Source organism: Hirundo rustica, chromosome 17 (assembly GCF_015227805.2).
Source record: "Hirundo rustica isolate bHirRus1 chromosome 17, bHirRus1.pri.v3, whole genome shotgun sequence".
NCBI lineage: Eukaryota > Metazoa > Chordata > Aves > Passeriformes > Hirundinidae > Hirundo > Hirundo rustica.
In genome coordinates this window covers 11829133-11852894 of record NC_053466.1, presented here as the reverse complement: position 1 = coordinate 11852894, position 23762 = coordinate 11829133, and the positions used below count along the sequence as shown (strand labels likewise).

At 41.7% G+C, this 23762-nt stretch overlaps 2 protein-coding genes across 2 annotated transcripts; both read left to right on the top strand.

Annotated features, from left to right (window-relative positions):
* Positions 1 to 1633: 1633 nt before the first annotated feature.
* LOC120760360 (solute carrier family 2, facilitated glucose transporter member 11-like) lies at positions 1634 to 9229 on the top strand. Its single transcript, XM_040080464.1, has 12 exons — positions 1634 to 1657; positions 2581 to 2679; positions 3258 to 3418; positions 3898 to 4022; positions 4359 to 4488; positions 5018 to 5166; positions 5531 to 5718; positions 6669 to 6779; positions 7277 to 7378; positions 7683 to 7758; positions 8559 to 8686; positions 9023 to 9229. The coding sequence occupies exons 1-12, from the start codon at positions 1634 to 1636 to the stop codon at positions 9227 to 9229; spliced, it is 1500 nt and encodes a 499-aa protein (XP_039936398.1).
* A 3915-nt stretch (positions 9230 to 13144) lies between these two features.
* LOC120760358 (solute carrier family 2, facilitated glucose transporter member 11-like) lies at positions 13145 to 22484 on the top strand. The gene is made up of 12 exons (XM_040080462.2): positions 13145 to 13168; positions 13752 to 13850; positions 14694 to 14854; positions 15382 to 15506; positions 16835 to 16964; positions 17108 to 17256; positions 17848 to 18035; positions 19077 to 19187; positions 19263 to 19364; positions 20386 to 20461; positions 21402 to 21529; positions 22240 to 22484. Exons 1-12 carry the CDS (start codon positions 13145 to 13147, stop codon positions 22444 to 22446), a joined length of 1500 nt encoding a protein of 499 aa, XP_039936396.1. The 3' UTR covers positions 22447 to 22484.
* Positions 22485 to 23762: the final 1278 nt, after the last annotated feature.

Below are 23762 nucleotides of genomic sequence, written 5' to 3'. Positions count from 1 at the left end.
ATCTGAATATTGAGCAGCAGTTTCTTTCACAGCCCTAAGGCTCCTGCTATTTTATCTTCACATCATCATCCAGCAGTATTTGTTGCAGTGCCAAAAGCTAATGCCAGGAGCAGAAGCTTTCCCAACATAGCCATTCCTCCCATGACAATCATCAAACTATCAAAAAAAGCTAGATAAAGTTTATTGTTTCAAGGCTTGAGATCATTGATTACACAGTGCCACTTTAATAACCAACATATGTTCCTTCTTCTGGTCAAAAATGCAGGGTGGGAAAAAAGAAGCATTGCAAGTTTTCTGATAAGAAAATATTAGATAATTGATTCTTTTAAAAGTCTTTATTTGATTTTTTCTTTCTCAAACTTACTGGTTCCCAATGAGGAAGTTTTTACTGTCTTACAAGACTTAAAAACTCATTTCATTATATATGTTTTTCTACACCACGATTGTGCACCCTGCCTTAGTTCTCCCCTCCTACGAAAGGCTGCCCACAAGAGGGAAAGCGTGGTAAACCATTAACATTGCCGCAAACTATCATGGAATGGGAGTAAAGGTTGAAGAAGTGCCTGTGAATCTGCAGTTTCAGGATCCAGGATCACACAAGTGCAACACAGGGCACCTCTGAAAACAAGATCCCTCCAAGTCCAGGGTGTTGGGTCTGGAAAATGCACATTTCTTGTAGTGTTCAAATCCTAGGTGGAGGGATGCATCTTGTCCTCTTCTTTAGGAAAATAAATAAAAACTGTACTAGGCATTTAAGGCTTGCTTTCTCCATCATACAGCACTGAACCATAGTGTGAGGCCAGGTGAAAATGAGACAGCAGTAGGAAGATTCTAGGAAGGACACAGACTAGGAGGAAGAGGAGCAGGGCTCTGCAGGGACTGTTTGGTAAACCAGATGTTAAAAACTGGCCACAGACAATGTTTAGAAACTCCTCCAGAAAGGTCCAGAGCTGCCATGTGTGTCCTTCCTTCCATCCTCAGCTCAAAGAAAAATCTTTCTTTCCCCTCGAGTTCCTCTGGGCTCATCAGCTCCTTGCCCACTGAGATGTGGCAGCTTGCTCTGGCACACAGTGGGTCAATTCCACTGTTACAGAGAGGCTTCTGAGTGGTTGTGGGAAAACTCTGAGCCTCTGTAAAGAACTGGGTGTTAGCAATGACACAAAATTCCAATATTCTAATACTTCATTTCCCGCATCTGGGAAATTGTTCAAGCAATAGTAAATCTTCTAGCAGGCAAGATGAGGCATTATGGCTGAGCCACAATTCTGAATGCCTCCCCTGCCCAAGCTGCTTTTCAGAGAGGTGAAGAAGGGCTGATGGGGCACTGAAGGGAACTTGGTGGCACTGTCTGACTCCTCACACAACAGGGACACGCAGGGCTTTTAGCAGCGCCAATAAGGCTGAGTGCTCCCAATTTAGGAACGATAAACATTTACCAGTGTTGTAATCAGCTTGTCATATCTGGGTCTTAGAATAATTAAACCAGCAAGAAGAGGCCCTGGCCAGTGTCAGAGGAGGACACAATTTGCTAAAAGCCACATAGTTAGAATTTAACTTCTGTGCTGTGATCCCAAACTCTTCCAATCTCAGTGTGGAACCCATCTCTCTCATCTGGCCGACTTGACAAGGGGAAATGGCTGGTTTCCTCTCAGACCTGGTGAGTATCCAAAATCTTGTGTTCTAGCCCTGGTCACTAACAGCAGCTTTAAGATTGCAGCAAAGGGAATAATTCTTTCTTGTAATAAAAATGAGCAACAGAGCTTGGGACAGCACTGGTTGAGCAATGACTGACTAAATGGCATCTGCAGAAAATACATTCGAAGTGCAAAACTGTGAGAGGTTTAAAGGAGGACCTGGGAAACCAAGAAAGATGGGAATTTGGGGGAAGATAGTGAACATAGTATCAGTGAAAAACACAAAACACAAAAAATTCTCCCATTCTACTTCTCTGCACTATAAAGGAAAATTGAGGATACTCATCAGTTTAAAGTGTGACCTGACTAAATGCCTGAAAATACGTGCTTGTGAGAAATGCCCTGAAATTCAGTGTATATCATAGAAACACAGCATTTCTAGTAGAAGTCATTCAGACAGGGCCTCTAAGACCGGCATTTCATACAGGGTTGATAAAAGTGAAATGTAAAAAAATAAGTTTTGAGAGGACAGACTTGAGTCATCTCTGGAAAATGGTGAACACTTTACCTGAGGAGCCAAAGGTGAAAGCAAAGAGGGACTCAAGAAAGCTGTAGCTTCTTTTTAGTACAAAGGTAAACATAAATGATCTCAAGAAAAATTTATGATTTTTGTTTTCTGTGGTTAGCAGAACTAAAAGAATTAGAGAATGTATCTTTTCAGATTGCTAACAACCGGGAGAGGAACATAGCAGACTATGCAGATTTGTATTTTATCAATTTAACGAATTAATTTTGCTTGATTATTGTAAAATTCAAGATGGGTTTTTGCATGTTAAAGGTTTCTTAGTCATAGAAATGTGAAGATATAAGGGCCTGTAAATTATCTCATGGTCTGAAAAGCGTGCCGGTATCAGGAACTCAGGATGTGTTTTGCTCTCTTTGGCAGGTTCGATACCGGAGGCTATTGCTGATGATTGTGGTGCTGGGAATTGGTGGAACCCACCTCTCTGGCTTTCAAATGTCCGTGATCAATTACACTTCTCCGGTAGGCAAAGCTGGAGAAAAGAAAATCCCAGCTCTAACTGTTCCTCATGGTCCTGGGCCTTACACTTTGCAGATGCTTTACAACAGCTCTTCGGTGTTGCTATGTCACTTTATTCCCAGCTGTTTCCAACGCGATACTGTCACCGTCAAATTTTGCATGATTGCAAGGAGCTGTGCTCCAAAGACAACTTCCCACAGATGGAAACAACATATTGAGAAACCTCCTTAGAGTTATGGAGAAAAAACCCCAAAACTGGCTGACAGAGTCAGCCTTCAGCTTAGCCCTTTTCTCTTTATATCCATTACTGGCCACAAGAACGTTTGCACTTTACTATAATGAATATAAGGTGCTAATTTTTTGGTGTAGGAGAGGTAGGATTCAACACCCTAAAGAATATAATTAATTTTTGAAAGATGCTTTTACACTATTAGGCTGTATGAGAGGAAATATCAATCCTTATTTGCAAGCAGATATCCTGTAGTCATGCTTTTAGTCGTGACTATTAATCTAATTTTTTAAAATTGTAAACATTATTATTAGTGCCTTGGTGGAATGAAAATCTCTTTTTTTTGTCACAGTACATTCAGAAGTTTATCAACGACACTTGGCTGGAGCGATACGGTTCTGTGCTGCCTCAGGAGACCCTGATGCTGCTGTGGTCCTTCATCGTGTCTGTGTACTGCATGGGTGGGATGATAGGGTGTCTGTGTAGTGGGTACCTGACTGCAAAATTTGGAAAGTAAGTACATTTTCCAGCATCTCTCTACCCAGGGCTGCAACACGGGAAGCTATTAAATAATATTCAACTGATAGAAGGGATACCAGAATTTCACTGCCCCCTGCTGCCACAGAATTTACCCAGCACATAAAACTACACCTTGGAACACTGGAGAGACAAAAACATGCAGATATTTCTGATTCCTTTGTCACAGTTTTTGTTGACATATAATTCCTGTATTTTTGCTGATGTTTTACCCTGCAGGAGTCTCCTTCAGCTTCATGGTTTGCTCACACAGGAAGTAAAAAGAATTTAGCTTTTCCCTTTCCACTCCTCTGCAAAGACATCATGCCTTTTCAGAACCAGATTTGTTTGTCCTGTAAGCAATGGGTTTAAACATAGCCATGGCTTCAGTCTCAAAATCAGGAGGAGAAGAGTCAGAGATTAGTCAAAGGAAAAGTAAAACATGGATCATAGGCACGTGTTGTTTGCTGTTGCAGGAAGAAATGTCTACTGCTCAACGACGTGGTGCTAATAGCAGCCACGCTGCACATGGGCTTCAGTAGGAGAGCCAAGTCTTTTGAGATGATCCTGGCTGGGCGCTTCCTGGAGGGCATCGCTGCTGGTAGGGCTCCCCCCACTCCATGTTAATGTGACTTCTTTGGGGTGGATACAGAAATCTTCCTGCTGGGAGTGCCCAGGAATGCGTTGTAACCCAGTGGAACAAGGAACAGATTGGGGCAAGGTAAGGTGAGCTGTGCCTTGCCTTTGGGAGGTCTTGCAGAGAGATCTGATGGATTAGCTAAACGTCTTGCTTAAAGCAAAAGGTACATTTTCAACCCATTATTGCAGAGGATTCATGGGAAAGGGTTCAGAAGAAAGAGGAGAGGGCTGAAAGGGAACTGAAAAGGGACCCTCTCTCTTTCCACAGCTTTAACACTCTCCTGTCTTCTCCCTTTAGGAATACATATGAATGCCCATGTTCAGTATGCTGGAGAGATCTCACCTAAGAAGCTACGTGGATTTATAAATGTGACCTCCACAGTGTTTTTTGCACTAGGAAAAACTGTAGCAAGAATTCTTGGATTAAGGTGCTCGTGCTACTCCTTCTCAACCTGTTTTATACCTATTTTTCTTCCACATAGCGGGGAAGTGGTGCTCTCCCAGTCCTAGAAACAGACATACAACCAGGGTGGGGCTTTATTTTGCTTAACCAGAGCAGTCAAAGAGGAGGCAGCTACCCCATACAAGTTACTGGAGTTTTCATGTCATTCCCTGGGGAGAGAAAGGCCTTTCCCTTGGGAGAGGATGATTCCATCTCTGGAGGTGCAGTCTCTCTGCTCTCATGCAGAGTTGTGGTGTTGGTTCAGAGAGCTGCTGTGGGAATATTCTGACCTTCAGAAATTAAAAGTCTAAGAAAAATGTCAGTCTTGAAGAAGAAATAAAGTATTAGTCTATATTCCTGTTGCTAACCTAAACATCATCTATTTCAATTGAACTTTTCAATGACTGCATGTATTTTGTGTCTCTTTAGCTAGCTTAGAATTTAGAAAATACCAATTTAGTTATAAACTGTAATTTTACTGGAATATAAATATAAATTCTAACATGCTTTCATAGAGAACTTTTAGGAACTGAAGACATGTGGCACGTGCTATTGTCCTTCTCTGGGCTGGTGGCATTGATTCAACTGCTCTTTTTGCCATTCTTTCCTGAGTCCCCGCCCTATCTCTTGCTGCAAAAAGAAGACAAAGCTGGTTGCTTGAAAGGTAAAGTAAAACTTTAGATCCTTAGTTTGTTAAATCATAACCCTTGGGAAAGTGAAGCTAACAGAAGGACTTGGCTTTTCTATTAGCCAGCTACAGATTTCTTGATAATTACATGATTAAAGTCCTCCAGACCAAGCAGCGTCATCAGAGACATTTAAGATCTACCTCTAACTGCTACAGCATTTTCCAGGAAAGTTTCACCATGTTCCAGTAAGTGATGTTCCTTCCAGTCCTTTGCTCAGTAAGTGATGAATCAAAGCATGGACTCAACTGCAAATGTTTAGCATCACTAGAAGTTGAAAAACACTGAATTATGAGTGGATCAAATGAAGGAGGGGTATACTTCATTCTGTCTCTTCTGTAGCCATGAAGCAACTCTGGGGAGAAGGGAATTGTCAAACAGAATTTGATGACTTGATGAAGGAAAAGGCTATAACAAAAGGCACCAAAATCATGAATGTCCTAGAAGTGCTTAGAGAACGATCCGTGTACCCACAGCTGTGTACCATGCTCCTCCTTTTGCTGAGTCTGCAGCTCTGTGGCCTGAGTGCAGTTGAGTATGCCCTATTTCCGTGCTTGGATCTGCTGTTAAGTCTCCAAAGTACCACAATGCCAGCTTGTCCCTTTCCTCTGGGTCTTCATTATCCCTCCTCACACAAAGCCCACTGCCTGACACCTGTGGTATCATCCCCAGTATTGGTCATACCTTTAAGGGAGCTTCTCAGGTGGGAATGCAAGAGCTCCAGCTCAGCCTAAGCTCCAGCTCAGCCTAAGCTCCTGCAAGGGCACTGTTGCCTTCATTCCCCTGGTGGTACAACACACTAATCTGTAGAGGAAAGGGTTACAAGTATCCTAAGGCTCACAGCAACCCAGCACCACTTTCTTTGACTTCTGCAGAAGCACAGGACTGTTGCCATCCAGTCTCACGTAATTTGAGAAAGGACATTTATCCAGCTGGCAGTCATTCCCCTTCATGTTATCACTTGTCTAGGGGTGTCTCTCCATGAGCCCTGGTTCAGCCTGAGCTGGAGGTGGTTCATTCCAGCTGCCAGCAATGGAATTCCTCTGCACTCTTGCTGGCAGGGAAATGGTGCCCACTCCCTCAGGGACTCTGCAGATGACCAGCTTCTGTTTAGCAGCTGGAAAAGGGCAACAGAATCAACAGTTTGCTTGACAATGTACGGTGTGCTAAGACTGAGATTTGCTTTTCTTTCTCATGTCTTTTCACTTTCCTCTTCCTTTTTGCCTAAACAACATCTTTTCCCCATGTCTTATAATATGCCTTCCAACTTTTTTTTTTTCTTTCTTTTTTCCCCTTAGAAATTAATTTCTTTGATTGCCATTAACCTTTTGATTTCTCACATAGGGAGCAGTCATGTTACCTCTACTAAGGCCCAATAACATATTGCTGGTTTTGCAGTGGTGACAAATCTAGTTCTAAGTGATGCTGGATAAGCACATATCATATCTATTAAATGTGCTTTATTTTTCTTATTTCCCAGATCACCTTTTACACCTCAGAAATTTTTTCGACAGCCAACCTGACAGAAAGCATAATCCCATATGTATCTCTAGGAGTTTCAATCTCTGAACTCATCTCTATCATATTGTGTGTAAGTCAGAGTTCCCTGGGGTTTTAAGAATTAAAGGTTTCTTCCTTGAGGCAAATGAATCTTCTCCATATGAACCAAAGAGTTTTTCTGTGGTGCTGCATAAATCTGTACATTGGTTGTCACCATCCATTGCAAATTTTGTCCCAACTTTCATGTTTCATCCCATCTTCACTCATCTTAATTTCTCATAAGGATCCCTTATGAAGTGTCATTCAAACATAAGTATGTGTACTCATTTCCATATATTTGTGTATAGCTAAACATTGAAGTAGAGTTTTAACATGCTTCCATTGATTACAGTGCTTAAGAAGTAGCTGCAATGCTGGGCAGTGATGGTAATTCATAGTATTAGAGAGTGTAGAAGGAATTCAATAAAATAACAAAGTTAATACCAATAAGATTTGTGTTCTCTGAAGTAAAAAGAACTCAAGGACAATGCTTGATTTGATGGATTTTGCCATGCTTCCCGTGATAGGCAATTTTTTTCTCTTCCTCAGAGCTCCATAATCGACCGGTTTGGACGCCGAACACTGCTGTGTGGTGGTTATCTGCTGATGGCCCTGATACTGGTGTTGCTCGAAACGAGCCTTCTGCTCAGTGTAAGCATCTCTCCAGGAGTGAATCTGCACCAGAATTCTCTGTGCAGGACAGCAGATAGTCAGCCTTAGCTTTCATGTCCAAACCAGCAGGTCAGAATGTCTCCTAAATACAAGCTCACCTCTGTAGACGTGACACCATGAGCTGCTTCTGGCCTTCCACTGTGTTCACTAAAGAAAGATAAGCAGGTCTAGAGCTCAGCATCATGGGCTTTTTCACAAACATTGCTGCTCCTGTGCTTGCATCATCTGTGTTACAGCGATAAAATGAATTTTCATTCTCTTCCCTCCCCTCCCCTTTGCCTAGGATCAGTTCCTGTGGTTGCGTTACTGCAGTGTTATTCTCATCTTTCTGTTCATCATTGCTTATGGAATAGGACCAGGTGAGTACCACAATAAGAGCAACAGGAAAGCTTGGACTGCAGGGATAAGCACAGGCCATGAATGTACAGAAGTAGAACTAGAATGTGTGAGTATATATTTGAAAATGAACAGCTCACTTGAGACTGAGATTGAGGGAATCTCAATTTTTGATGAATTAATTACCCAAGAAATAATTTCTTCAACAATTTATATTAAATCATTCACACCCAGATGAATCAGGACCCTGTTTTCTCTCACTGGATTACAGGTTCAAACCAAATAAATTCTTGTTAATCAATTCATGAAGACTTGTTTTGCACAGTGTGAATACTGTTCAGTGCATACAGGTTCTGATGGCTGATCTCTGACAAAGGGCAGAGGTAGGCTTTTCTAAAATACCAGTTTTCTCAACTTACCTGTAAAATCCTACTCTATGAAAGACTGACAGCTGACAGCCTGCATAATCTGTCTCTTAGCACTGCTGAGTCCTTGCTTGTCCTCTCTTAAAATCACCCTTGACTGCCTACATCAGTAACACGAGACCCAAACTTACAGCTTTCTGGTAGAACCTCACTCACCTAAGACCGGGATTTACTCTGGAAGTTCTCCGACTAAACACTACCAGTAATTACTAAAGTCTCCAAAATCAAATGTCAGCCTTTGGTATTGTAAGGGTTGTACCTGGCAAGCATGAATGCCTTGAAAACACAACAGAATTCCCACAGTAGTGGAACTGAGGTATCTTCTATGGGAAATGGTCAATTACAACATTTCTATGATTTTTTATTTTTATGTTGTTGTTTCTGGGTTTTTTTCTCAGCTGGAGCAGTTGTGTCTGTCATGAATGAAATCTTCACCCTCTCAACAAGGGCCTCTGCTTTCGTAATTGGTGGAATTGTCGTTTGGCTAGGCCTCACCTTCACTGGAATGATTTTCCCCTTTGCTGTAGTATGTAATTTGATTCAAATCTTCTCTTTGACTCTGTCAATTTAATCTGGATTTCTAGGCTGATCTGGACAGGGAGTAGGATGAAATGACTTGTAGATGATCAAAACTGTGAATTCCTTATTGCTATGGCATATGGAGGCCATTTATATAAAGCATTTCCCAATGCTTCAGAAACCACCTGCTGCCCCAAGAACAGATTGAAAAGATAAATAAATATTGTTTCTGTAAAATGAGCCTATTTCTTATTTCACAGGAACAAATCAACAAGTTTCAAGAATCTATAGGGACAAATGTTGCTAAGGAAATCACTCATCTTGTTCTATTTTTTATCTCCAGATGCTTCTTGGTCCTTTTTGCTTCCTCATCTTTATTGCTGTCCTGGTCATTTCAGTGGTTCTTATCTACCTGTTCCTCCCAGAAACAAAAGGGAAGTCAACCTCTGAAATCACAGAAAAATTCAAAACCTGCCAGTTTAAGAGGATTCGTCATCAGGCTGTGGAGATGTATGCTGCTGAAGAGAAGACATTTTGCACCAAGCTCTGATAAACTACCATAAGTAATTTCCACTGTTCAGGCATAACACATCAATTGTATTCCAAGTTTTTCTCCATTGCTGTCATTTTAAAGCACCAAGATTTGTGTCTATGTTTCTTGCTTTATAAGGAAGTTCTGCTCAGGATTAAGAGCAGGATGAAGATAGGATTAAACATAGCCATAGTTCTTACAAACCATTTTCATGTCATTTCTTTATGCTATCACACAGTAAAGAACTCAGTATTGGTTGTGAATGCTGCACATGAACAAATGCCAGGTAGAATACAAATACCAGGTAGGATAACATCTTCTATCTCCTTGAGCTGACATCAAGTAACCTTATGTCCTGATTGTCTCTGTGACTGTCAGGGATCAGCCCTGATCCCCAGGCATTTGGTACAGAAGAATTCTCACTTGCATCCTCTGGAGCAAACTGACTGCACTCTCCATGCAGATCAGTTGTAGCAAAATCAGGAGAAAGTTCTTGTAATACATTCTGGTGCCTGATGGATGGCACAAGGGTTAACAAATACACACACGGTGCTGAGAGCTGGAGGGAAAGAGCCCTGGAGAGAGACAGTGAGTAAGATTTTGAGAGAGTACTGAGAGAGTAGACAGCTTGAAAATTCAGCCATCCTCTGAACCGTGCTGAGCAGACACTAAAGCCACAGAGTTGATAACTCAATAGACAGATGGAAAAATACCCATTGGGATCAGTGTCCACTACTGGCACTGTACCAGATCAATGGTGTGTTCTGCTGTGGTAACTTCCACTATCATGTCTCAGCTCCTTCTTTCTGATTTCACTCTCTTTGCTGGTGCTTTTGCAGGAGCTGGTCTCAGCAGAAGCACAGCTGGAACACCGCGGAGGCACTGCTCATCCTTGTCACACAGCACCGTGGCTGGTTTAAAAACAGGTGCCTTAGATTCCTCTGCCCCTCCCCTATGAAGTCCAGCTGTGCTGGCTCTGATATAGCTCCAGTGTCTCCTGCAAGAACCCAGGTTTCTTTGCTGGGCCCCTCCTCTGCTTCACGGCTTAATGAACTTTTCCATCTCAAGCATTCATTCTCCCAAACCGCACCAATCCAAAGTGCCAGACCTCAGGATGCCTGTTCTCCCAAATGCTCACTACTGCTGCGCCTCTTGCAGTTACTGATAAACCAGAGAGCAGATGATTAACCTGCCAATATTAATGTTTGTGAGTTGTCTTTATCTTAGCCCAAGGCCTTTCTCTCGTACTTCTGCAAGCGACTTCTCAAATTGTTTTGACTCACCCTACCCATCTTGCCTTAAGGAAAGAAGAAAATTTTAATTATTTTATTTCTATTGCTGTTTCACACCTAAAGACTGGCGTGTATCATGTCACAGTAACCAAAGTAACCAAACAAACTGGATTTCATGAAATTAAACATTGCCTCCATTGTCATCATCTTGTCATTGTGTTCAAAATGCTGTAAAAGGAGGAGAAAAAAAAAATTCTTTCTCTGATTTATTTCCAGGAAAATGTCATCTCTTTTTGCTTCCCTATCTTTACTGAGATCCTCATTAGCTCAACACCTACATCTTCCTCTTTCTTCCAGAGACGAAGGAAAACTTTATTATGAAAATAACTGAAGAATTTGGCATGTTAGATTTTAAGAAGAGACCTCATTCCTTTACAGGAAATACTTCTCTTGAGGAAATACCATCTACACAAACTGGTCAGAAGAAAGACCATATATTAAGGTCATAAAAGACCTTGATTCTTGCAGACTGCAAAACAAAGGCAAATTACTGTTTTCTATTAAGGGAAAAGATCCCAATATTTTTTCACAGGCACAAGTGGAATCTTCATGAATGAGAGTCACACTCATACCACCTTGAAAATGTGAGAGCAGTCAACAATCAACAAGTCACTGTAACATAACATATGTGCTACATTAAAATCTTAGATTTCACTTAGGATGTGTTTTGTACCTAAACATCTTCTTTAGTTCCAGTCCCCATGATTTTGTTATGCAGAACTTCATTTTGAGTTTTGGATTATAACGAACCCAAATCAAATCTAGAAGAAACCACTGAGTTTCTCTCAGTGCAGGATTAAAGTGCAGATGGCTTCAGTCATCCACGATGAGCAGTCTAGTGTGGCTTAGAACCAAGCCTGGTTTTCAGCTTTTTAGAGAAAACTGTTTAACACAGCTCATGAAGGTTCATGTGTTTGCCCCATTTCTAAGCAAGCATTTCTTACAGCTCTATAAAAGAAAATAATTACAAGATCTCCTTAACTCAGTAATAATTCTTTAAACATGAAACTGTGCACAGCTTTCAGCGTAGCAGCTTTTGCAAGAATGTAGGTGACATTTTCAACAGAAATGCTCAATTTCATTGACTTCACAAAAACCCAAGTAGTAAGCTCCTAGAATGAAATTCTCCTAAAATTTCTAATAAGGTGAAATAGTACTGTGGCTCAGAATCACCAGAAATCCCTCATAAAAGAGAAATTTCACTGAGAGCTGGTGGGGTTTGCTGCTATTTGAGGTCCTCAGTAATTTTCAAGGGATGAATCCTTATGACATAGCCTCCCTACACCTCACTATTATTTGAGAAAAAATACATAATGAAAAGGAAGCATTAACATTTTGAAGCAACAGCCAAGAGATATGGAAATAGTTACGATGTCGGTGTTCAAGAGAAAATACAAACAATGCTGAATCATTCTAAACACTATTGCCAGCCAGGATGAACTGCTATGCAGTTATACAGACATGAGTTGGAATTACACAAGTAACCAAGGTTTTAATATTAACATGATTTTTTTTTTTTTTTCTCACTTATTTAGACTCACAGGATTTGCAGCGAACCCCTCTGTAAATAATTGCATTCTGTGTTTTATGAACTGAAAGTACAAGTCCTGAGGGTGAGCTTGAGCATTTACTGAGGGCCTCAGTATAACCCATTGCCCCATTTGCCCCCACCAGGAGAGTCCCCTGGCATGAGGAGAATGAGCAAAGGCTTGGAAGGCAAGAAGTGCACAGGGCATCAACCACACATGAAAGCCCCAGGCAAACCAGCCTCTTTTTCCAAGTGCTGGCTGCAGTGGAAGCTACGTAGAGATACAGCTTGAGCTTTACCTCACGAGGAAAGAGCCTCTGGGAATCAAAGGTGAATTTTCAAAGCCTGCGCGACTGATTTTGGAGCCATTCTGGGTCAAAGCTGAAACACGAGGGAGGAAGATCCCAGTGGTCCTATCTCAATTCATTAAGGCATATTTACCTTCTCTGACAACATTCATGAGTCACAGTCTCTTACTGCTTTTCCAACACACTTGTTTGACAAACATCCCCATAAACACTAGACAATAAATACCCTTCCTCAGCACAGTCCAACTGATTCGTAAGGCCAGAGCAGCAAAATTAGGCTCTGAAATTTGCCTATTTTTCTTCTAATTATGATATTTACTTTATCAAAGAATCTGAAACAGAATACCACATACTTTACTTATTAATAAATAACAGTAGCTAAACCTTGTACCAGCTGCTTTTTGCTTTCTGCAGATTATGGCAGATATACACACTAGTCTATATCATAGAAGTAAAGCATTTTGCTGTTCCTGAAAAACTATTTGGATTGTTTTGCGTAAACTCCTCTCGTTTCCCTTCCCAAAGCCCTCACTTGTCCCCAAAAGCAAATTTTCTTTGCTTTGAAAATTGCCCCCCCCCTGGAGACTGCACTGGATGTAATTATTTCCTAAAATATTTAATCTGTCAGTGTTAACTTTGGCCAGTCGAAGTAAATATAAGTGAGTGAAGATGAAATAGTAAAAATTTAACTCTGATCCCTGAAGCCAAATGCCCAAATGCTGTAGCAGCAGGCAGGAGACACAGAGACACAAGCCTGTGATGACAAAGACACATCACACGCTCCACAACCCGCCCGCAGCCAGAGATGACCGGTTTCCTATCAAACCTGGTAAGTACTTCGTGGGCTATTTACATCTGTGACATTTTAGTGCTACTGGGGCTTCAAAGAAAACAAAATTAATGTCTTGATAAGAACAAGGCTCCTGTTCACTACACGCATCTTGGAAGTGATTCTGTGCGCTATTTTGAGGTATTCAGCACTTCATATGCTCTGCCATCCATCCTTACCATATTTTTATCAATATGTTAATATGTTTTGAATGTTTTCATGGACTGAAAAATATCCACTTATCTAGAAATATAATTTGCTTTGCTTACCTGGTTAAAAAAAAAGTGCTTCATTAAATACATCTAATTATTTAGTGGAAGACATGGCAGGCAGAGGTTTTGAGAGGCAGGGAACAGGACTGGATGCTAGCAGCCATGGTGCCTTGATAAGGATGTTTATGGAAGCTGCACTTCCTTGAGTTGGATGTAGGGAAATCACAGGAGGGTGTTCATCTCACACCAGGGCAAGCAGATTCCACAGTGAAAATCCCCTGAGCAAGGGGGATGTTTCTGGAGAATGAAAGACAGATTGTGAGAACAGCCTGATGTGGCTACAACCTTAAGAAGATTTTGTTCTCCTGCAGGTACAGTACCAGGGGCTCTTTCGAATGATCATTGTCCTGGGGATTGGTGGCACATTCCAAATCGGCTTTCAAATTTCTACCATCACCTACATGTCTCAGGTAGGCAAAGATGCACGTGGCACACTGGTTAATGAGGGCACCGAATCTCCATTGCTGCCTGAGGCTGCTCATCTGGCATTCAGAAAGGGTTTAATCACAGTATTCTCCTCTCATTTCCCATTTGCTATGCTACTGTGTCAAAGGGCTGCAAGCAGAAGAAAAGAGATACCTGAAAGTTGTTGTTAATAGATCTGTTCCTCAGAAGACACACACTAATTAGGGAGGCATCTGTCTCCCCTAAAATCCTATAGCACATGTGCCTTCTTCAGTGGTTTCAGGTGATATTTTTATGGTTATCCATCCTCACAGAAAAACAGAACAAGTGAGCCACACTCTAGGAAAATATCTGCTTCTCTCCACTGATCACAGGTCAAATTTCCATTAAGGGCACTGAAGTCTAGAGGGAGCACATCATTATTTTGTAGACATCACCTAAGTGGAAAAAACATTATTTTCTGGCTTCAGAGCACTAAGTTCTGAGTGAAAAAGTATTTAGGAATTACACTGAACAGCCTCTGTGTAATGTGGCATTCTTGGCAGGTATGTGAGAGAAAACCCATAACTCATTTGCAGAACTTAGTAGTACTGTTTACACTATTCTTTAGTACCAATCCATGCCTTGCTTCCTCAAATTTCAAGGATAAAAAACCCAAAGACTGAACTTTTAATAGCAGAATGAGCACAGCACACTCTATTATACTATGTCTGTTAGCTAATACACACTTTAAAGGCCCATGTGAAATAGTAACTTCAGCTGAAGCAATACTATTATTTTGTAAATATAATAAAATACCTGCCCTACTATCACAGATATCATTAATGAATTTTTTTTTTCTGTCTCAGCATGTTAAGGCTTTCATTAATGAAACTTGGCTGGAGCGCTATGGCTATCCCATCCAACAGGATAACCTCCTGTTCCTGTGGTCTATCACTGTGTCCATCTTTGGTATAGGAGGTCTCTTGGGTTCTTCAGGAAGCAGATACCTCACTGTCAAATTTGGCAAGTATGTATGTTTGAAGACAATTTGTCAATTGAGTCTTAGCTTAAGGAGATGACAGTGGAGGATTTAAATGAGACAGACTCGTAGGCTTAGTCATGGCTGTGGCATGGACCGTGCTGTCAGCCTGTCATACCAGGCACAGCTCCTCCGATTGGGCTCACCTTGGCAATGAGGAGAGGCAGCACCTGGCTGAAGTCAGAATGGGTTCTTGAAAGTGCTACTCAAAATACCAAAGCATTGAGATCCTTGTTGGTGCTGCAATAATGTGTTTCACAGTGGATGTTCAAGTGCAGAAAAGCTTTCAGAGTTTTCTCTGCTGCACAACCCAGAAGTGTTCCCAAGCTCCCAGGTGCAGCCACCTGCCGAGGCACACCATGAGTCCAAAGCACCCAGGGCTTATTTTCTCCTGGACCACTAATGTGTAATTTCAAAAAACTATCAAGACAACTTCAGCCAAGACTATCTGCATGGCTTTATGTGCCATTTCCCTTTGAGTCACAAAAAATCTTCTCATTTTCTTGCGCTTACAGAAAGAAATGTCTCTTGTGCACCAATGTGCTCATGCTATTGGCAGCATCTATCATGGGCTGCAGTAAAATATCCCAGTCCTTTGAGATGATTCTAATTGGACGCTTCATGTGTGGAGTAAGTGCAGGTGAGTGACTTCTCTCACAAGTCAGCAGAATCTCACAAAATTTTATATTTTTATTCAATGTAAACAATAAGCCTCCACTAAGAAAACAAAATGTTGAAGTCGGAGATCTTTTGTAAGAAGATTTTCTATAATGCTCTGCAATAAAGAGCATAATTGTTATTAATTTCACTGATACCAAATGAAATTCAGTTTTGCCAAATTGTATGAATATTCAGAGATGTCAGAAATGCTTTGACACTACATGAAACAAGGGATTTTCCAAAGGAAAAATATGTATAATATTTTCTTAAATTTAGCCAGCAGTACTGAAAATTCTACAGTTAAAAGCTAGTATTTTCATAAGGGGGAGTATTCCAAGTAGTAAGTGCTTGGGATTAGTACAAAGATCTGAGCTTAATAAAGCAAAATCACTCCTAGCAAGTAAACTACAGGCAGTAAAAACATCCTGTGGTGTTATCAGGATTTTTTGTATTTTTTCCCTACACAAAACTTATCTTTCTATTGTTTGTGTATTCACAGGGATGCCTCTTTTAACTTATTAAAGAGTTAACTTAGAAGTTAATGCCTATTTTTCAAATAACCAGATTTTTTTCTCTGCATTGTTTCTCTGGCATACAGAGGTGTTGAAGGGCTATGGTTGTAATTTGAGAACAGCTTACCCATAGGGGCCTTGCTCTGGTCCAGAATCTGCATCATGCCTCATTCAAAAACCTGATTTTTGTTAAAGAGACTGCAATCAAAAAAGATTGCTTTGCCATCACATACAGCCAAGAGAAGAACATGTTGCATTTGAAACAGATAAAAGGGGCTGTGACCACCATATCAGGAAAAAGCTTCTGTTCCCAGACTGGTGTTTAGCATGTCTGAGTTAATAAATATAACTGGAAACATCAACTCTGCCTGAAATCATAACAATTACTGCTGAATATGAGAAAATAAATATTCGTGTCTCCACCTAAATCACATACAAATCAGCATTGACTATAGCACTATATGTGCTAAATACTGGTAAAAAATGTTTAGTTGTTCAGCACTTGCATATCCTGTGTCCTTTAAAACATGCTAAGGCTCACAGGAGATCTTATGATGAGGCTACACCTACACTTTAAAGGGAAAACTGTACATTTCTCAAGATCAGGAAACTGCACTCTGCAAAGAGGACCAATACTTTTGTAGAAAAAGCTAAAAAATCTAGTACTGAAAGTCTTGTATGTGAGTTATGTGCCAAAGACAGCTGTATTCTGTAATACTTAATTATTAACATCCAGTTTTATTTCCAATGGTCATGTCTTCTTTCTTCTCTCCCGCAACTCCCTCTTCACCTCTAGGTCTTTGTGTTCCTCTGCATCACCAATACGTTGGAGAAATTTCTCCTAGGAAGCTCCGTGGATTTGCAAACTCTACTTCTTCTTTCTTTTGGTCGTTGGGAAAAGCCATAGGGCAAATTTCAGGACAAAGGTATAATGCAGCTGATTACCCACACAATTCATTTCTGGATCCCTTCCGCCTTTTGCTTCTTCCTCTGCTTTTCCACACATTCCTTTCTCTCCTCAGAGCTGTGCAATGAGCTGTTACTCTAACACACATTTTCTCCCTGCCAGGGAGCTGCTGGGCAGCCAGTCGCTGTGGCCCGTACTGATGGCCTCCTGTGGAGTCCCAGCACTGGTCCAGCTGGTCACGCTTCCCTTCTTCCCAGAGTCCCCTCCCTATCTCCTCATGCATAAAGGAGACCAGGAAGGCTGCAAAAAAGGTAACTGAGGGCTTCAGGTTCCTGTTCTTCACTTGACTTAGAATCATTTTGTGATGCTTGCTTTCCCCATATGGAAAGAAATAGGAGTTTCTCCATGCTCATTTCCCGCATGACTCTGTGGATACCTACTAAGTCCATTATTGTTATAGTCCCCACATAGAACACAAAACTACTTCCCTCTATGGCTCTGTGTTACAAAACCTTTCGCATTTGTCTGACACCACCTGCACTGTCAGTCTGATGATTAATGCTAAATGAGAAATGAAAGATAGCTGTTTGCACTGCAGGGCTCCACTGGGCACCTCTTAGCTCTGGTTACTCGCTGTGTACCCTGCTCACACCCTGAGAGAAGGAGGAAGGCAGAAGAGTGGCCCCATGGGCAGGGAGAGAGCCCTTGTGCACCCAACTAGCCCCCTCTGTCAGAGTGCAGGAGGGGATCAGGGCTCTGAGCACCCTGTAAGACATCTCTGCCTCTCAGCACAGCCCCAGCCCAGCACGCTGGGCAGCCAGACACTTGTATCGCCGACTCGGAAACCTTCCCAGGGAATAAACAGAGAATTAACATGGCAGGTCTCGCTCTCCTCTTCACAGCCATAAGGCAGCTTTGGGGTGAAGGCCAACACCAAGCAGAGATTGATGACATCATGAAAGAGAAGGCAACAATGAAAAACACCAAGATCTTGAGTGTCCTGGAACTAGTGAAAGAACCAGCTTTCCGTTGGCAGCTGTACATGATAGTTATTCTGACCGCCACAATTCAGCTATGTGGCATCAATGCAGTTGAGTGTATTTCCCCCTTAAAGTCCCAAGACATCACAGCTCACAGGAGCTTCCCCCATTTTTCTCAGGCTCCTCAGGCCAAACCTTGCTGTCTGCCAGCCCTTCTACAGGACAGCAGCAGCCACAGAGCTTGGCTGGGCTCTCCATGTGACATCCCTCTGCCCAGCTCTTGGTCCTTGCTGGAGTTTTGTGCCTCTGTAGTTAGGCTCATTGAACAGCCACCTTTGGGAGCCCTACCAGAGCTCCAGAGCTCACTCTTACCAATGAGCCCACTCTCTACTGACAAAATCTGTCATTTTATGTGACTGCTCACTGCTGCTGCTGCTGCTGTTTGCCCCCTGGCTCTTAGCACCAGATGTTAGGGTGGCAGTCTGCTCACTCTGCCCTTAAAGCTAACAACAGCTTCCTGTTCTGCAGCTTCTGCAGCTCTGCTTTCCTCTCAGCAGTGCTTTTCTGGGATGCTTCTGGAGTCACAGCTTTGCAGTTGCCTGCATGACCCTCCTACCTTCTAACACCATGACGCAGCAGCATCTGCAAAGGAAATACGCAGCTGAAGCTAACCCAGCTTACACTGGAATCTCCATCACCTCAGCACATCTCCAAACACTAGCACAGATACTTGAAAAGATGTTTGGTTTATCCCCTCATAACTCCATAACCCACACTCTTCTTTCTTGGGAAGATCTTACCATGATGTTTTAGGATGGGCTCTGAAAACAAAATATGCCTGGCTGTTTCTAAAAACACCTTAAGTCAGGAGTCTGCAAACCTAATTGTATTGTAGTAGCTGGAGGTCCAATTATCCCAGCATTTTATCTTTTATCAAATTCATTAATGAATTAATTATATAATGTTTTATAATATTTTTGTCTGCTGATAAAGTGAATACTACCAAAAAGAGGGCAGAATTCCAGCTCACTTCCAAGCTGAGCTACATGCTCCCTGCTTAGCAGCTCATATCCAGGGCAGTGTAACGCAACTTTGGGTAAGAAATAGATTATTTTCTTCTCTTACTGTTTGATTCGGGGTTTTTTTTCCAGATTTATTTTTATACCTTTGAAGTCCTCCAGGCAGCTGGCTTTGATGAAAAAATGGCCTCCTATATGACCCTGTCTATTGGACTCTCTGAACTCGTAGCTGCTGTAGTCTGTGTAAGTCACATTACCAGGGGAGTGGGGCACACTTTGCTCTCCAGCACCGACACTGAAGTGATTTCTGTCCTTCAGAGCTCCATCATTGAGCGACTGGGCAGGAAAACGCTCCTAAGAGGAGGTTACTGGACCATGGGTTCACTGCTAGCTGCTATCACCGTGACTCTGTCCCTACAGGTAAGGAAATTCCACGCACAGCAGATTGCTCTGTCTATCCTATTTCTGATCTAAAGCTCACTGGCAGGACCATGCTACTGAGAAAGGAAAGTGAGGCTTTGACTAAGCTTGTCTATATGCAGGATTAAACCCTCTCTTAGCCAATAGTCCCTTGTACTCCTGCATGATCCCATCACCATAGCTAGGAACACATAAAACACTGGGAGACTGGTTCCTGACTTCACCAGACTGCAAACACCAAACACGGGCCAGCACAGACCACAAGACAGCCCTTGGAAAATGCCCTTTCTAGTCATGCTGTTTGCAGCAAGTGACAACAAAACCCGAGACTTTTTGCATCGGTTAATTTGAAATTGAACTTGCTTCAGAAGTGGGAAGGCACTCTCTGTTCAGGGACTGGAGACCAGTTCACGTCTCGAACAGTGGTACCTCTGTGTCATTGCTGTAGCTTTTTCAGAAGCAAACCACCTGCGTCACCAGTACTCATCCCGAGCTGCTCACACTGCAAAACTGACATGGAAGCAAGGTGGCAGCAGACTTCTGGTTTTGTTTCATTCGTGAAAGCTCTCAAACATAGGCGAGAGAAATCTTTTTTTCCTAAAGCATCGAGTCTCATTTTTCCTTGACTAAGATCTTGAAAATCTGCTTTTCAGTACCAGTTATTAGATCTATAACTTAACAAAAGTTAAGAAACGTGATTTGTCCTTCTCGTATCTCTAAGGATGGGAGAAGCACTATTGAGGTCAAAAAGAAAGGACAAGGTGCAAAAGTACTTACCAGACTTTGTTTAATTGAAGCCTCCCTAGATTTGCAGCTGCTCTGCACTGGCAGACCTGCATCTGCTCACCTGACAGAGACCTCAGCTGCTCCATCCACAGAGTGAAGCACTCACAGCTCCCACTTCCCACACACTGAATATTTCTTTCTTGAGGTGACAGTGTTGGAAAAGCAGGAGCATTCCTCACCTAGGGCTATTAACAGTTTTCAACCAGAAGTTTATTGTGGGGTTTTTTTCCCCCAGGATTGGTATTTCTGGATGCCGTACTGCAGCCTTGGTCTCATTATCCTGTTTACAGTTGTCTTTGCTCTTGGGCCAGGTAAGTTCTCAATCAAAGGAGATAAAAGAACTGAGTCCTGTGAGCTTATTAATAGGGTTAGGAAAATACTGTCTTATATTGCGTAATATTTAGCATAAATAAATTCATTTGACATAATCTTGCAGTCATTTGAACATTGTGGGTCCAATTATTCATTGGACATAATATTCAATACCATCAGGTTTGAGTTTTGCTAACAAGAGGAAAGGAACACACTGGAAAAATACAGCAAAAATAGAGCAAAAGCAGATGGGTAAAAGATTTTCTTTAATTCTAGGGAAAAAAAAAAAAAAAAAAAAAAGGAGAAAAAGAAAAGCAAGAGTTCTTTTAAATTCAGTGTTGTGTAATGTTACATCTTGTCCCACATAGACAGGAGTACAGAAGACCTACTTTGGAGTAATTATTTTCCTAGTATTTATTGCCTGCTACTCATTAAATTTTATTTTATAAGGGCTAATGATTTTTTAAATAGTTGCCTTCCCATATGACACAGTTGAATTATTTTCCTGACTCAAAACAATTGAAATCCTGTGACCTCCAAACATAATTGAAATGCCCAGGAAGTAAATATGGGAAGATCACTCATTGGTAATCTAGCAGAATCACTGGAAATTCATTTTAGCAATAATAATTATCATTCCATCCTGACACATCTTCTTTCATGAGAGGATGTCAGGCTTTCTCAAGTGTCAACTACTTAATTCTTGGATGTCCCTAAAAGTTTATTTGAGTATTTTACCATTTTAATAAACTGACGTCTAGAATATTATTAGACGTTTTCTTCTGTAAAAAAGAGCAGCACATTCAATGCCACTGCACAATTCTGGTACTCATGCCAGTCCATTATAACGCGTCTATTAGCTGACAGTGCGACAGTAGCAATCCAAATGTGGAAGCCAAACACATCAAACAAGAAACAATTCCTGTTCTTTCTTTTCAGCTGGTGCCTCAGTATCCACCAGGGTTGAAATTTTCAAGCTGTCCTGCAGACCTCCTGCCTTTGTGATCAGCGCGGTTCTGAACTGGCTGGGAGTGTTTGTGGTCGGCACCAGCTTCCCGTTCATCGTGGTGAGCGCCTCTGCCCGGGCCAGAGGGGACAGCGCTGTGTCAGCCTGGAGTGCTCTTGGCACTGCTCTCCCATGTCCACTTTTGCAACTGAAGGGCCCTGATTGGCCCAAGATACTCATTCAGACTGAAATATTTGTCAGAGATCAAAATGGAAAGAATTCCTTATCAAATTCAATATACTTTGGGTGACGCCTTGAGAGGCTGCCTAGAACAGAGGCTAGATAGAGTTAAAAGGATAAAGTAGGTATTTATGAAAGACCTTCATAGGATTCACCTCGGGCAGTGCAAAGCCTCACAGAGGCTACACCCAACATGGATGATGGTCCTGAGTTTCTCAGACAGAAATAATTTGGTCCCTCTGCAGATCTGTGGTTAATTGTCCAATTACAGCTTCAGGTAATGAAGTCATATTCCCCTGGTTTCCTCCAGCCCCATTCACTTTTGTTTATACTTTTCGGACCTGAGGCTGCGTTGATGACCTTGGTTCTCAGGCCTGGAAGGATTGTTCAGTCTGACCAAAACGTGAAGAAAGCTAACTAGCATTCTATACAGAGTTCAGAGTTACACACTAATGCAGTACAGGAGCTGAAAAACATAAAAGCTAAAACTTAAGGCATCATGGGACCCAAATACAAAACCTGTGCCAAGAAAGTGACTAAAGCAAAGATATGCTCATCTTGCTCTCTTTCTCACTTTGTTCTTCCCTGCAGGAAAGACTCAAGCACTTCTGCTTCCTCATCTTTATGGTGGTACTTTTCACTTCAGGGATACTTATCCACCTGTTCCTTCCAGAAACAAAAGGGAAATCAATCATGGAAATCACAGAAGAATTCAATAAGCTAAACTTTAAAAACAAACGTATTCCAGAAACTCCAAATCATGTCACAGAGGATTATACCTTCTGCACAAGGCTTTGACCGGCCATAAGGGGGAATCAGGTTTTTGTATAAAAAGTAGAGGAAAAAAAAGACATTTGTCATTTTCTGACTAACAAGTTGCTCCAGATGGACTGTCAGCTTTCCTATCTGTCTCTTACAAGGTTCCCATTTTGCCAAACGAGTTTCTTTTCTCAAGCACTCCACTGTGGGCAGCTCTGGAAAGGGATAAGGACTGATAGTAACAGGATAGACTTTTGTGAATCATGAGCATTTTGGCTCAACGTGATGATGTGTAAATCTCTTCTTAACAGAGCAACTAATACACACTGAAACTACACGTGTAGAATTTATAAACACTCTGCTGACCACAGAGAAAGGAAAAACCTGTGATCTCTCTCTCTATGATTTCTGAGTATGTTTTTACAGCACTGAAATGGGAACAGTGAAGTTCTTGGCTTGCTATCTCTGGCTAGTGTTCAATCCATAACAGATTAAAGAAAAAATTTAGTGGAATAGGAGATAAATTCTTTGTTTCTCTAGATTCAGCTGAATAACCAAACCTTGCCAGGTTCCCATGCACAGTGCCGTGTTGTCCTTGTGTAGTGTCTAGTTTGACAGACTTCAGCCGTTTCAGATTGCCTTTCAGCAGCAATGGAGCTAAAAGGACTGATGGATAGAATCCAGTTGCCATAAACCCGAAGCACCCACAGTCATTTTAGACACTCTGTGCTATCCTGCCCATCACTGCTGTCATCTCAAGTCTGCAGCTCCTCCTCCAGGAAAGAATTCCCACACATATCTCAAGGGCTGTGAATCTCACAGCAGCTGAACTGCTACTTTCCTCATGTGACTTTTGGCTCCCTGGAACTGGTTTACCCCAGAAGAACTGCCTCAGACTGGAACTGATTGAATCAGAAACTTCTTTTGAAATATACAGGCCCATGGGACTTTCCTTTTCTTTGGAAGGTGTCTAATGTTCTGTGTGTTTCCCTCTATTGATGAGAGGCTCACACAGTTGTAGAAGGAAAGCCATACTATGAGGAAGAACGTGAACAAAGCTAAGGCTTACTGTGAAGCACACTATACAATTTAAAGTCCAGACTCTAGACTTGCATTGTAAAATAAGTGGTTTTACCTCTGCTGTTGCTTTGACTGGCATATTTGCTTCAACTCAAATAAGGTTATTCAAAATAAGAATTCAGTTGTTCATCTTAACTGCTGCTTATTTTTAATTGCAAATGGTAACAATAATAAAAATGGCAGATTGTCTTGTAATAAAACTTCTGGCTTCCACAAACGTTTCTTTCCCCACATCACTATCTCCTCAGGGGGAGTTGACTAGAAAAAGTCGTCGG

Excerpts from the sequence above, each read along its gene's own strand:
- LOC120760358 (XM_040080462.2), top strand. The coding sequence starts at position 13,145 with ATGACCGGTTTCCTATCAAACCTG. Across the intron at positions 18,036-19,076 it reads AGCTATGTGGCATCAATGCA|ATTTATTTTTATACCTTTGA; the intron begins GTTGAGTGTATT and ends TTTTTTTTCCAG. Across the intron at positions 19,188-19,262 it reads TCGTAGCTGCTGTAGTCTGT|AGCTCCATCATTGAGCGACT; the intron begins GTAAGTCACATT and ends TCTGTCCTTCAG.
- LOC120760360 (XM_040080464.1), top strand. The coding sequence starts at position 1,634 with ATGGCTGGTTTCCTCTCAGACCTG. Across the intron at positions 2,680-3,257 it reads TGATCAATTACACTTCTCCG|TACATTCAGAAGTTTATCAA; the intron begins GTAGGCAAAGCT and ends TTTTTGTCACAG. Across the intron at positions 7,759-8,558 it reads TGCTTATGGAATAGGACCAG|CTGGAGCAGTTGTGTCTGTC; the intron begins GTGAGTACCACA and ends TTTTTTTCTCAG.